General features: G+C 35.0%; 1 protein-coding gene across 13 annotated transcripts in view; it reads left to right on the top strand.

Annotated features, from left to right (window-relative positions):
- NRXN3 (neurexin 3) overlaps positions 1-11,562 on the top strand; it is a 2,159,162-nt gene extending 2,147,600 nt beyond the window's left edge. For 7 of the 13 annotated variants that reach the window (XM_056820749.1, XM_056820726.1, XM_016428731.2 and 4 more), the window contains one exon: positions 8,716-11,562. In XM_056820749.1, the coding sequence (XP_056676727.1) occupies positions 8,716-9,017 (302 nt within the window). In that variant the 3' untranslated portion in view covers positions 9,018-11,562. Of the gene's footprint in view, positions 1-8,088 lie in introns of all 13 variants that reach the window. The other 6 variants (XM_007472712.2, XM_007472713.2, XM_056820701.1 and 3 more) reach the window with 2 other exon arrangements.
- Positions 11,563-12,337: the final 775 nt, after the last annotated feature.

Genomic DNA, 12,337 nt, shown 5'->3' with positions numbered 1-12,337 from the left:
TTTAATGTTTGCTGTTATGTTTTGTGCTGAATTGCTTTTGATAATAAATGTACATTTTGCTCTCGGTCAGATGGGTGGGTTTCTTTTTCTCCTTTAAAGTTTCAGCCTCCCAGTCTATTTCATTCTCCTACCAATTTCTGAGCCTCAGAAATAGTTAGAGTTTTAAAAGGAATGTTGGTGTCTATAGCTGCCTGTGGGGAAAAATAAGTAAAATTGCCTCAAATAGTTATCAATCAATGAAAGCATTTCCCCATCTTATCTATCGTGTGCCTATTTAATTTCTTTGGAAGCACTTTCAGGGAAATCACTACTTTATTGCCTTTCCTCAGGAATGGTCATAAAGGTACTCTCAAGTAACTATGGTTGAATTCAGGTTCCCAAGATTACACTGCCACTTTTACCACTTTGCCACTCTACCTAAATGCAAAAAAAATCCCCAAACAAACTTGAGACATGGATAACTCCAAAAGATGGAATCTCATAAGGATCCAAGAGAATATTTTATTAATTATTTTTCTTAAGAATTGAACCTTGGGCTGGGGACAGGTTAACTCCATCACTTATCCTCCATTGTCCAGCCTTACCATTCTTCTGCCTTGGAACCAATACATAATATTGGTTCTCAGATGGAAGGTAAGGGTTTAAAAAAATAAAAAGATTTGAACCTGGAATGGGGGCAGCTAGGTGCCTCAGTGGATTGAGAGCCAGGCTGAGAGATGGGATGAGAGATGCTGGGTCCAAAAAGTTTAGCCTCAGATACTTCCTAGCTGTATGACCCTGGGTGAATCACTTAACACCTCACTGCTTAACCTGGTCCTTACTACAATTTTGCCTTGCAACTAATACACAATACTGATTGTAAGATGGAAGGTGGTAAGAGTTTAAAAAAAACAAAACAATGGAACATGGAAATCTATTAGAAAAAAGCCTAAATCCATTGTGAAGGAACATCATGAATATGAGCCTTTTTATCCAAACATCTATATATCAAAGGTTTAGCAAGTTAAAAATATTCCAAGCACCTCTTTTGATGATATAACAGTTTAAATTTCCATCACTTGAAATCTACTAGGTATACTATTTGTCCTGTCTTAATGTCTGTTAATACAACAGAGAAAGCAAAAGAAATGCCATTAACTTTCCTTGATTAAAAAAGTTCTTAATTTTGGTTATTTTTTATATATTTAATTTATCTAAATTATCTAATCAAACTTTACAATAAAATCCAATGCTAGGTACTGGTCTCATGGGCAAAATATCAGCTTGAACCTATGAACTGAGCAACATGAAATTGTTCTTTTCCTTTCTGCTTCTCTTGTTTGCCACAAAGAAAAGTATCATGGATTTTACTGAGAAAGCATTTTAAATGGTACCATTTTACCTTTCTAGACCCCTTTTTAGTGTTTTGAATTCCAACTGAGGCTTTCTTTATACTTAAGGAAGATTACTTCAACATTTCCATAAAAGAAAAAAGTCTGTTCACTTTCCTACAAAACCTGTTATCTACTTTAAGCCACTTGACTGTGCCTCATCAATACTTTTATTATAATCTTGTACCTTTTAGAAAAGTCACAACAGAAGAGGTTTATTATTTTTGTGACTGCCTCACATTAATAAAGTTAAGGCATGATGGTTTAGAGCCAATGGAAATTTTAGGTATTTTTGAGTCACAAAAAGGAAGAATCTCATTAAGTACTCCATAACATACCATTTTGTAAAATATTGTATGGTATGACATAACTGCCATTTAAAGAAACTATTTTTACCAGCCTCCATTCTGAGAATTAACTTGAGACATCAAAATGTAGCTTTTCTTAGTCAACCTTTGCTTGTGAGAAAAAACAAACAATGTAACAGCTAATTCTGACTCCCTCTTATGACCTGTTTTTCCATTCGTTTGAGTTACATTGACATAAGAAGTTATCAGCTATTTGGGATGCTGAATTTTTAAAAAAATATCTTCTTATTTTAAAAAATGATCTCCTCTTTTCTCATTTACTCTGATTATTTTTGGACCATTTTTAATGACCTTGAGCAGGACAGAGAATGGATCATTCTAGGTTTCACAATAATTATGAGTAACATGTCTATCCCTCTACCCCATGAAGGATGAACTTGATATTGAAATTACAGGAGCATATATTTTGAATTGGAAGAGGTTGTATAGATCACTGAATCTGATACATTTATTTTACAGGTAAGGTAGCAGAACCCAGAGAGATTAAAGGATTTGCCTAATAATTGTTGGAGTCACAATTGAACATGGTCTTCTTGATTCCAAGTCCAGTGTTCAAACTACTAGTCCTCTCATCCACATTTATTAGTCTTCTTAAGATCTTTTCTGTATTATTTTTGAATTCCCAACTCAATGAGGGAAATGATTATTCCCTCCTTAGCAAGACAACTTCCAATCAGAACAAAGATTTATTCCAAATGGGAATATGTGAATGAGAGATTAGTTGAAAGCATTAGATGTGCATGCCTGAAATGCAGTAATATAAACCTGGTATTGGAAAGTAACTGAGTACCAATATGATAAAGGGAAAAGAACACACATACAGCTCTCAAAATCAAAATATTCAAAGTGATCACTTTCAATAATTTTTTTTCTTTTGATGGTTAATGGGATGACATAAAACAAGTGCTTATTATGATTTTCCTTTTTTGGAGGTTTGTAGTGACCTCTTCAATTGTGATAACTCCTGTGAAACAACCTTAAGGCAACAAGAAAAGCATAAAACTATGTTGCTCCCCCCCTTTTTTCTTTTCTTTCTTTCTTTTTTTTTTGGTTGGATGGACCTCTACTTTCCTGATCACTGACAAAATTCTCACAATTCCGAAGAGTTCTATTAAATTTTTAACACACTATCTTTTCCAATGGCAGAGAGCCCTTTACTGGATATCAGCCCTAGAGGCATGAATTATATATCTATAAATACCCTCATAAAGCAAAAAGCAGGGCAGCCTTCAAGGCTAAAATAGACCTTTTATATCCCCAGTGATCTCTCTAGTTTAAAGAAAAGCTTCACCCTGGCCAAAAAAATCAGTATATATACCAGATTTAAAATGCTAACTTTAAGAAATACATATAATTTTTGTTCAGGGCACATGAGAAATCCTGAGATATACCAGAAGTGTTTTGGTAGATTATACATTTGTATCATAGTGCCTATAATCATTTAGTTTTTTAAGTTATTTGTTTTCTATCTTTCACAAGCCTATCTAGTTCATTAATCATTGGATCTCTATATGGAAAACATTTTTTTTATCATCACCTACCTCCTACTTTAATCTGAAGGGAGATTGATAAGAAGGGATAAAATATCTTAATTAGATCTTCAGCAAGGAACTTATTATCAAGAAAAGGCAAAGAGAAGGCCCCAACTAGTACAATGATTTAGGCTACTTTGAACAATCATCATCCTTGTCAAATGAGAATTAAATATTATCAAACATGTTGTATTTATAGCGATGCCCCACTTAATATAAAAAATAGCAGAGCATGTTACATTTCTGAATATGCTAAAAGTGAAACTTCTGCCTCAATTTCCTTTTCAAAAAACTATCACCAATGCATGTAATTTGATTCCTTTTAAATCTTTTTTTTTTCCTCTAGCATTAAAATCCCAATGTAAGAGAGCTCTGAAGGTCTTTATTTGATTCAATTTAATATTTTGTTTTTATTTTTATAGCATGGCTAATTGAGAATACAAAGACAAATAGTCCTTGTAGTCAAGGAATTTATATTCTACTAATTAATTCATTTCATATTTAAGATTACTAGGAATGAACAAAATTGTGACCAAAACCAAAAGGCAATGTTGATGGCATCTATTGTTTAAAAACTGAGATGGCATATTACATTTAGTGAGATAATGGTTTAGGTCCCTACATCTAAAGGGTAGCATAAACACTCCAAATAGCATTGTTATAAATTGACTTATCCTTTTAATTTAATTCTTTTAATCTAAAAACTAGTGACCCTTTCTCACAATAAAAAAGGGACCCAGAAGCTACAACTGTGGTGCTTGTAAGGAAGTAGTCTATGACATTTTAAGGGTATGTTAGTTAAAGGAAAAGTGTGGAGTTTTTGTCTGAATTATAGATATAAATAAAGATAATTTGGAAACATTGTATGGATTATTAGAAAAAAATAAAATTATCCAGCAAATTTATAATTCCACCAGTCGGGTATCACAGATGGTAGACTAAAATCGTAGATGAATTCTACTTTCTCATCATGGATAGCTTAACCTTAATCTCACTTAAAGGTACATTAGCAACCCATTGAAAACACACACACACACACATACTCACATCTTTGTCTTTGAAATTTGAATTATCTACTGAACAGACAAATCAGTTTCATTTGCATATTCAAATTATTTGTTTTATTCCTGAATCTACAAAACTCAGCAAATGGTTTTTATGTACTTCAATTTTTTTAAATAACACCGCAACCTACAAATTTTCCATAGAATTATATTTTAATTACAGAAGAAAACTAATGACTCTGGGTTAGGACTAGAAAACAACACGCTATAATCCTTGGTTGTATTAAGAGGGTAGAAAACCAAACTAGAGGTTTGTTAAGTAAAAAATGAGAATGATTGATGAGAAATGGCTGAGATATAGATTCACATAGGAGGTCCTTATTCTCCTCTCTTTCTGAGCTCTTTCTTTTCAGGAGCAGCTCTCTTCACTCATCTAACCTCCCAATCTATTCTTTTTCACCCCTTAATCAACATAGATAAAGAGAGAAGTCCATTCATAGTTTACTTTTCAGAGTAGAGGTTTAGCTTACCTTAAGGAATACAAACTCTATATCCCATTTGTAGAAGTAGCAAAAGTGTGTAAATTATGCATCAAACAACTCACGAGGCATATGAATTATATATATCCTCAATGTAAAGAGTAACCACTACCCAAGCTTGGCTGAAGTTTGGGCAAATCTGCAAAGATGATTTTGCTCAATAATTTCTAGTCTGTTAGCTGGCATAGAATTCAAAGTTCAGGATTTGGGTCAAAATGTTATCCTGTGATTCTCAGGATACTTCCTGATTACAGTGGAGAGTTTTTGAATGGCTACAGAACAGGTCAATAGATAGAAATATACCATTTTATCATTAAACCCTGGAGATAAGGGTAATGACTAATCTAGAAACAGGCTATTAAAATACATATAAACATTTTCTTCTCATATTCATAATTGAAAGTATTGAAATGCCCCATCTCTCTTTTTTCTTTTCCATCTCTCTTCTCCGGCTCTCCCCTTCACAACTAACCCACTGCCTACACACACATATAGAAGCACTTCATGTAAAGTGCTCAGATACCACCACACAGGCTAGGGTAAGTTCTTCGATACACTTCTGCCACAGATTTAGAAAACAGATACTAATTTAAAAGCCAATAGGCATAAGATTTTCTAAAAGTCTTAATGACATTTTAAGCTATTAATATAGTCTAATTTAGCCCTCACAACAGCTAGGTGAAATTAAATAGATACTCTAGGCACAATTGCCCCCTTTTGTGAAATTGTCCCTAATAAGAACTTTCCATGACAGGAACCAAGAGCTTCAAATATTTCCCAGGTTTTTTTGTACAAGAGGATGGGTGCACCCAAGTTAAGCAAATTTAAAAAATAAAGAAAAGAGAAGAAAACAATGCATACACCAAAGACTCCACTGATAGATGAGGAAACAGAGCTCTAAGAATGCAAATGACTCCTGAGATCACACAATTTCTGATTCTCAGAGGCTGAATTCTAATCCAAGTCCCTCCTGATTCCATGTCTAATATACATTCCACTAAATCATGCTACCTTTCATAATAAACTTAAGCCTGCTGGTATCACCCCAAATCCATGAAATAATTCGGAGCTAAATACCAAACACACTGCTTGGTGAGGGCATTGGCACTGAGTCTTAGGATGTTGATATCTCTAAAGTCTGTTCAATTTCAATCCAGTTTCATTTACTAATGGAGATCTTGGAATTTAAGAAGGAGTTAAAAGTAAAGGTTTCCAGTTCTATCCATTCCCTGGAATTTTAGCTTGGAGATGAAATTCCCTAAAGCTGAGCTGTGCGATTTCTGAATGATCTTTAGAGCTTCTGAATTGAGTTGAAGTCTTCTCTACAAAGAGCATATGAACCATGCTTTGCTGCTGCCATAGCTAAGGGCATGCTGGGTTCACAGGTACTACTGACACACATCTATTGAACTGCCATCTAAATAAACTAGCTTTCATATCATGACAGTAAGATTTCCCTTCTGGAAGACAAGAATGTTACTTCACCCATTGATTTTATACTGAGGAAATAGCTAAGAGCTGAGCCTAATTATAGTCTCTCTTTTCTCTCTCCTCATTTTTTCTCCCTCCTCCTCTTCCTCTTCTCCCTACCTCTTGTTCTCCAAAAACACAGGTGCATGCATACCACCAGAAAGTCCATCCAAAATGATCATGGAATTGAAGTGAATTTTTGAAAGAATTTCCCAAGTTTAATTATTAAGCTTGCTAGTATGTACAAAGAACCACAGCAGGTACTGAGGATATAAAAACAAAATTAAAAAATACTTTCTGACCTCAAGAAGCTTACATTCTACTGGAATAGATAGGCTATGAAGATGTAGGGAAAGGATTCATGGTTAATATGATCTGTATAGTTCTCTGTTATGCTTGAAAGTACTGGGAAAGGTGCATATGTGAAAAGTGAAAAACTTGATTCATTCTTGAAAAGGCAAAAATGGTGCCTTTTACTCAGAGGTAGAAGGAAAATAAGAACCATACATATTTATTATTTCCCTATTGTGGGGAAAACTCTGTTATTTAAAGTATTCCCCTTTCAAATTCTAAAATCTTCAGTTTCCAATAGACCCAAAAATGAAATGCACTCAGTATTTTTTAACTCAATATGAAAAACGCAATAAATCACTTACACAGCATGTAAGCAACAAAGAATATATAGTTATCTAGCAAAAGCAGAAAGCATTGCTATTTGAGAGTTAGTCAATTTCTAGAATTTCAAATAAGAAATTCATAGGACATGAACCAAAGCCTTCAAATACTTCCCAGTATGTTTGTGAAAGGGGATGAATGAAACTAAATAAAGTAAATTAGAAGATAAAGGACTGGGAAGAGAAAAATATATACACTAAAAACCAGGGTTCCAATAACTAGGTATTGTTGTATTGGAAGCATAACAGGGTGAAAAAGCACATGGCATGTTGGATAAAGGATTAGATTTGAGGCTAGTTTCAGTCCTGCCATTTATTAGCTGTGACTGTACAGGAGAAAAGGTGGTGCTGTGAAAAGAGCAGAGAATTTAGGCAGAAGTCCTGAGATTTAATCCTTACACCCATGTGAACTTGGAAATATTATTTCAGCTCTCTGAGCCTCAATTTCCTCATCTGAAAATGATTTTAACTAGATAACCTCAGAGACCCATCCTACTTCTAATCTCTTAGCCTAAATTACTTGCCTCATTGTTAAGCCTTATTTTCTCCATCTATGAAATGGGGTTAATAATACCTGCTCTGCTTATCTCATAGGATTGGCAATTGATATTTTGCATAAGACCACATTTTGTATATTGTTAAATTCTCTCCAACCATAAGGTGGTATTATTAATTTTGGAAGAGTAAATTTAAAAAGGAAGCAAAATCTTTTTTAAAAAACTTAATAAATGAAATGGCCATTGGAAGGAACTTTTTTTTTTTTGAGAAAAATCACTTCTTGAGGATCTGTAACCCTGTTGACAGTCAGCAGATGTTCACAAAACTGAAATCGATTTAATATTACCATCTCATGTATACTTGGAAATGTACATTGGAATTCTAAGTAGTTGTTTGAGAGTATCTTCAAAGGCTATCTTCCCCCTTCACCAAGGGATTTCAAGTTATGGTTGCAAAGAGGCTTTCGGAGGCTATCAATCTGCTTGGGATGGCTTAAGAGCTCCAACAGAAGGCTCCACAACACTTCTTCCTAACTTAGATTGTACCCACTTTGGGCTAAATCCATTGAAAGTGAGGATGAGCCATATTTGACAATGTACTAATCTTTGTTTTTGTTTTTCTTTTCCATCCCAGGAGGTGAATTAGTTATCCCTCTACTTGTAGAAGACCCTTTAAACCCCCCTCCTATTGCTACTCGTGCACCTTTCATTACACTCCCCCCTACCTTTCGCCCCCTCCTCACCATTATTGAGACCACCAAAGATTCCCTGTCCATGACCTCTGAGGCGGGGTTACCTTGCTTGTCGGACCAAGGCAGCGATGGTTGTGATGATGATGGCTTGGTGATATCTGGGTATGGCTCAGGGGAAACCTTTGACTCTAACCTGCCCCCTACTGATGATGAAGATTTTTACACCACCTTCTCCTTGGTAACAGATAAGAGTCTTTCCACTTCAGTCTTCGAAGGTGGCTACAAAGCACATGCGCCCAAGTGGGAATCCAAGAACTTTAGACCTAACAAAGTCTCCGAAACTGGTAGGACTACTACTACCACATCTTTGTCCCCTGAGCTGATCCGCTCCACAGCTTCCTCCTCGTCTGGGATGGTGCCCAAATTGCCAGCTGGCAAAATGAATAACCGTGAGCTCAAACCCCAGCCTGATATAGTGTTGCTTCCGTTGCCCACTGCCTATGAGCTAGACAGCACAAAGCTGAAGAGCCCACTAATTACTTCCCCCATGTTCCGTAATGTGCCCACAGCAAACCCCACAGAGCCAGGAATCAGACGGGTTCCGGGGGCCTCAGAGGTGATCCGGGAGTCGAGCAGTACAACAGGGATGGTCGTCGGCATTGTGGCTGCTGCCGCCCTCTGCATCTTGATTCTCCTGTATGCCATGTACAAGTACAGGAACAGGGACGAGGGGTCCTATCAGGTGGACGAGACGCGGAACTACATCAGCAACTCTGCCCAGAGCAACGGCATGCTCGTCAAGGAGAAGCAGCAAAGCTCCAAGAGTGGCCATAAGAAACAGAAAAACAAGGACAAAGAGTATTATGTGTAAAATTTAAAAAAATAATAATAAAAATTAAAAAGAATTAAAAACAGAATTATTTATATATAAATATATAAATACTTAAAAAAAACACACAAGATTTAACAGCTATAAGAACTGTTATACCTATAATGAGATTGGGAGCTACAGTTGGTGGGGAAAAAAAAACACACACAAAGATATATATGTGTATATATATATATATATTTATTTTCAGACATGGCTGTTATGTATCAGTCATGGCCTGGAGACAGAGAAGTCTGCCCTACTGTATCATAAAGCATACTTAGCACTCCGGAGCAGACAGATAGCTCCACCACTTTAGCGGACATTGAAGTTTCCATCTCTTTTGTGGACCTTTGGACAAAAGGTAGAAGACTTCAAGGCTTACTTGTTTCATAACTCCAAGTGAGTCCCTAATGATGTTTGTGACCCTTGACTGTATCAATGATTTTTCAGTTTTATTATTTAAAAAAAGGAGAAAAAAAGATAAAAAAAAACCAACAACAACAAACAACAACAGCAAACTGATCTGGCCCCAGCCAGTATGTGTGTAACTTTTTGAGATCTGAGGGGAAAAAAAGTGGCTTTTGGGTTTTTTTGTTTATTTTTTTGAAAATACGACTGGACATGAGTTAAGAAAAAATTTCAGAAAAAAGTGAGAGACTATTGCCATATATGAACTCAAAAACTAACTACATGGTGTTCACTCTACATATCAGGTTGTGGTGTGTCTAGAATCAACCAATTGTTTGTTTTCAGTGAGAGGCTTTGCTGGAAATGCAGCAAATGCCTGAGAGGAGATGGTGATGATGTGAGGTTTAAAGCAGGTACCCTAGGATCTGACTCCAGTATTTTCAGACCAAACTCTGACCATACGAGTTCAGGTCTGGTTTCATCAGGGCTATTGGCTTTATAGACAATACTGTTCAAAGGCATTAGCACAGTCAAATTGTGGTAAAGGGGAAAAAGGTCAGCTGTTGGGAGCTGAAAACAACCCACAAACTAAAATGAGCCTTTCCTGGGGAAGTGGGGGGGAGGGAGCCTGGTTCCATGAATGATTGCAATGCATGCAAAAATAAAAAGAAAAGAAAAAATTAAAAAAATCAGTTAAATAATCAAAACAGACAATATGGGAGTTCAACATGTGACAGAATAACAAAAGGTCACACAAGCCAAACACATCATGAAAGAGTACAAAATGCATATTTTTTTTCAACATAATGTTTTTCATATGTAATTTTAATTTTGTAGCTTGACACTTACAAATAGCTCTGTCCTTCCATTTGCCCAATCCCCCCCACCCTCTCTTTTATAAAAATAAATAAATAAATGAATGAATAAAGCTGCTGTGACACACACAAAGGAATTTAATAGTATAATATATATAAATATATATACAGATATATTTATCATGGTATGTTTGATGGGACGACTGGAACGGAAAATCTGTTAAAAGTCTTAAAGTCGAATGAGTATGTTGTTTTAAAAGAAAATAACAAAACAACAAAAAGTAAACCTTAAAAATGTGAAGATGGTGTGAGTTTTAGTTTTGTCACAGTCACCTGTGTCAAAAGAAAAAAAAATCTCAGATTTTGTTTACATCTTTTTTGCTATTTTGTTTTGCCTGTGTAATTTCTTAGATAGCCACCTATGTACATACTGCTTTAAGGTTTAAGTGTTCTTTTTGTTTCCATTTGTTTCCTTTTTATTTAGTTTTGTTTGTTTGTTTTTTTAAAGGGGGTAACTTAATGTATAGAAAACTAAAATTGGTTGTGTGGCCGTGGGTATTGCATACAAGAAGCAAGAGAAACAATACAAACACAACAACACACAATGACAAAAATAAAGATAAAGTGCAGACTCTGGGATATCAGAAATATAAAATTTCTTTGTGTACAGATGAATCAGCTGTTTAGATTTAGAAATCTACTCTTGCTGGTATTTGTTAAGTTGCATGAATATTTGACTTTGAAGAAACACCCAGGAACAACAATAAAAAAGTATTCTAAAATGAAGATAGCCTTCACTAAAGTATATGGAAAGAGTTGTTCCTGGTAATCTGATCCTTTTAATGTAAGTGTTTGGGGATAGTTTTGGATTTTTTTTTGGTTTTAAGATTTTAAAAAGAAAGGTTAAAAATGTATGAAAGCACAGTTTTAAACAACTTAAATGGCCCAACCTATATGAAGTTGATTATATCTTGATGTCTGTAAAAGATTGCTGTTCTTGGAGTCTTGAAGTCTTGTGAAATGATTTTCCTGCTTTCTTTTCCATTTGTTTTTGTTTTTGTGTTTTTGTTTTTCTTTTTGAGTAAACACAATCTTTGTTATGTTCTTTTTTGTGTAAGTTTCTATTTGGACAATTTTTTGGAAACATGTGCATCCTGTATGTGGGCTTCTACCATATCCCTGTTTTATGGACAGAACCTTAAGGAATTTCTTTTATGTTGTTGTGATGTTACTGCCTTTTTTTTCCTTTTTCCTTTTCCTCTTTTTTTCACATTTGCATTTTTGTTCAAGGATATGCTTAGCAATAAAATGTTCTTCCCAAATCCCTGGAAGTGGATGTATTTTTATTTCAAACAACTAGAGGGGGGGATGGGGAAGGTAGACTTGTAAATGGAGAAGCATGAAATCTGAATGAATGTTCAAAAGCACACATGAACATGATGCCACATAATCTCATCAGCCTCCAGCTACTTACATAAACTTATTAAAATTGGCTTACTTATGGTAAGAATAATAATTATCTATCAGTTGAAGCATTGCAGCCTAGGCAGACAGCTAGATACTTGCCTGAGTAAGAGCAAGAGGAGTGAGAGTTTCATTATAAATATAGAATGTAAAAGTTTAAAATTCTAGATTAGTTTCTCAAGGAATAAGGGGGGGAAAAGCACAAATGCCTTTTAATCTAGAAACAAGATACCCAGCCCATTTAACCAACAACAAAGTCTTTCTAGTTATAAACTGTGACTTGTAAGTGGGGATTTCTGGTTAATTAAGGGAACTTGAGTGATTAACAAACTGTGATTCTATGTTATTTTAAGTAATCTTGGGTCATGGTCATCCCTAGACTGTGTAAGAAAGGTTTAAAGAATTAAAATACATTTTTTCTAGAATTTTAAAAAAAATTTCTAGAAAGAGAATTTAATTTGAAGTCTTAGAACCTGAGTTCAAATTCAAGCTCTCTACTTGTCACCTTTTGTCACATTGGGCAAAGTCATTTCACTGTTCCTGCTCTCATTTTCTCCAACCATAAAATGAAAATGTCTGATTAAATAACCTCAAAGCTCCCTTCCATTTCTAAAACTATGATCCTATGAAATT

Source organism: Monodelphis domestica, chromosome 1, assembly GCF_027887165.1.
Source record: "Monodelphis domestica isolate mMonDom1 chromosome 1, mMonDom1.pri, whole genome shotgun sequence".
Taxonomy (NCBI): domain Eukaryota; kingdom Metazoa; phylum Chordata; class Mammalia; order Didelphimorphia; family Didelphidae; genus Monodelphis; species Monodelphis domestica.
The sequence above is the reverse complement of the archived record's forward strand: the minus strand, read 5'-3'. Positions and strand labels throughout refer to the sequence as shown.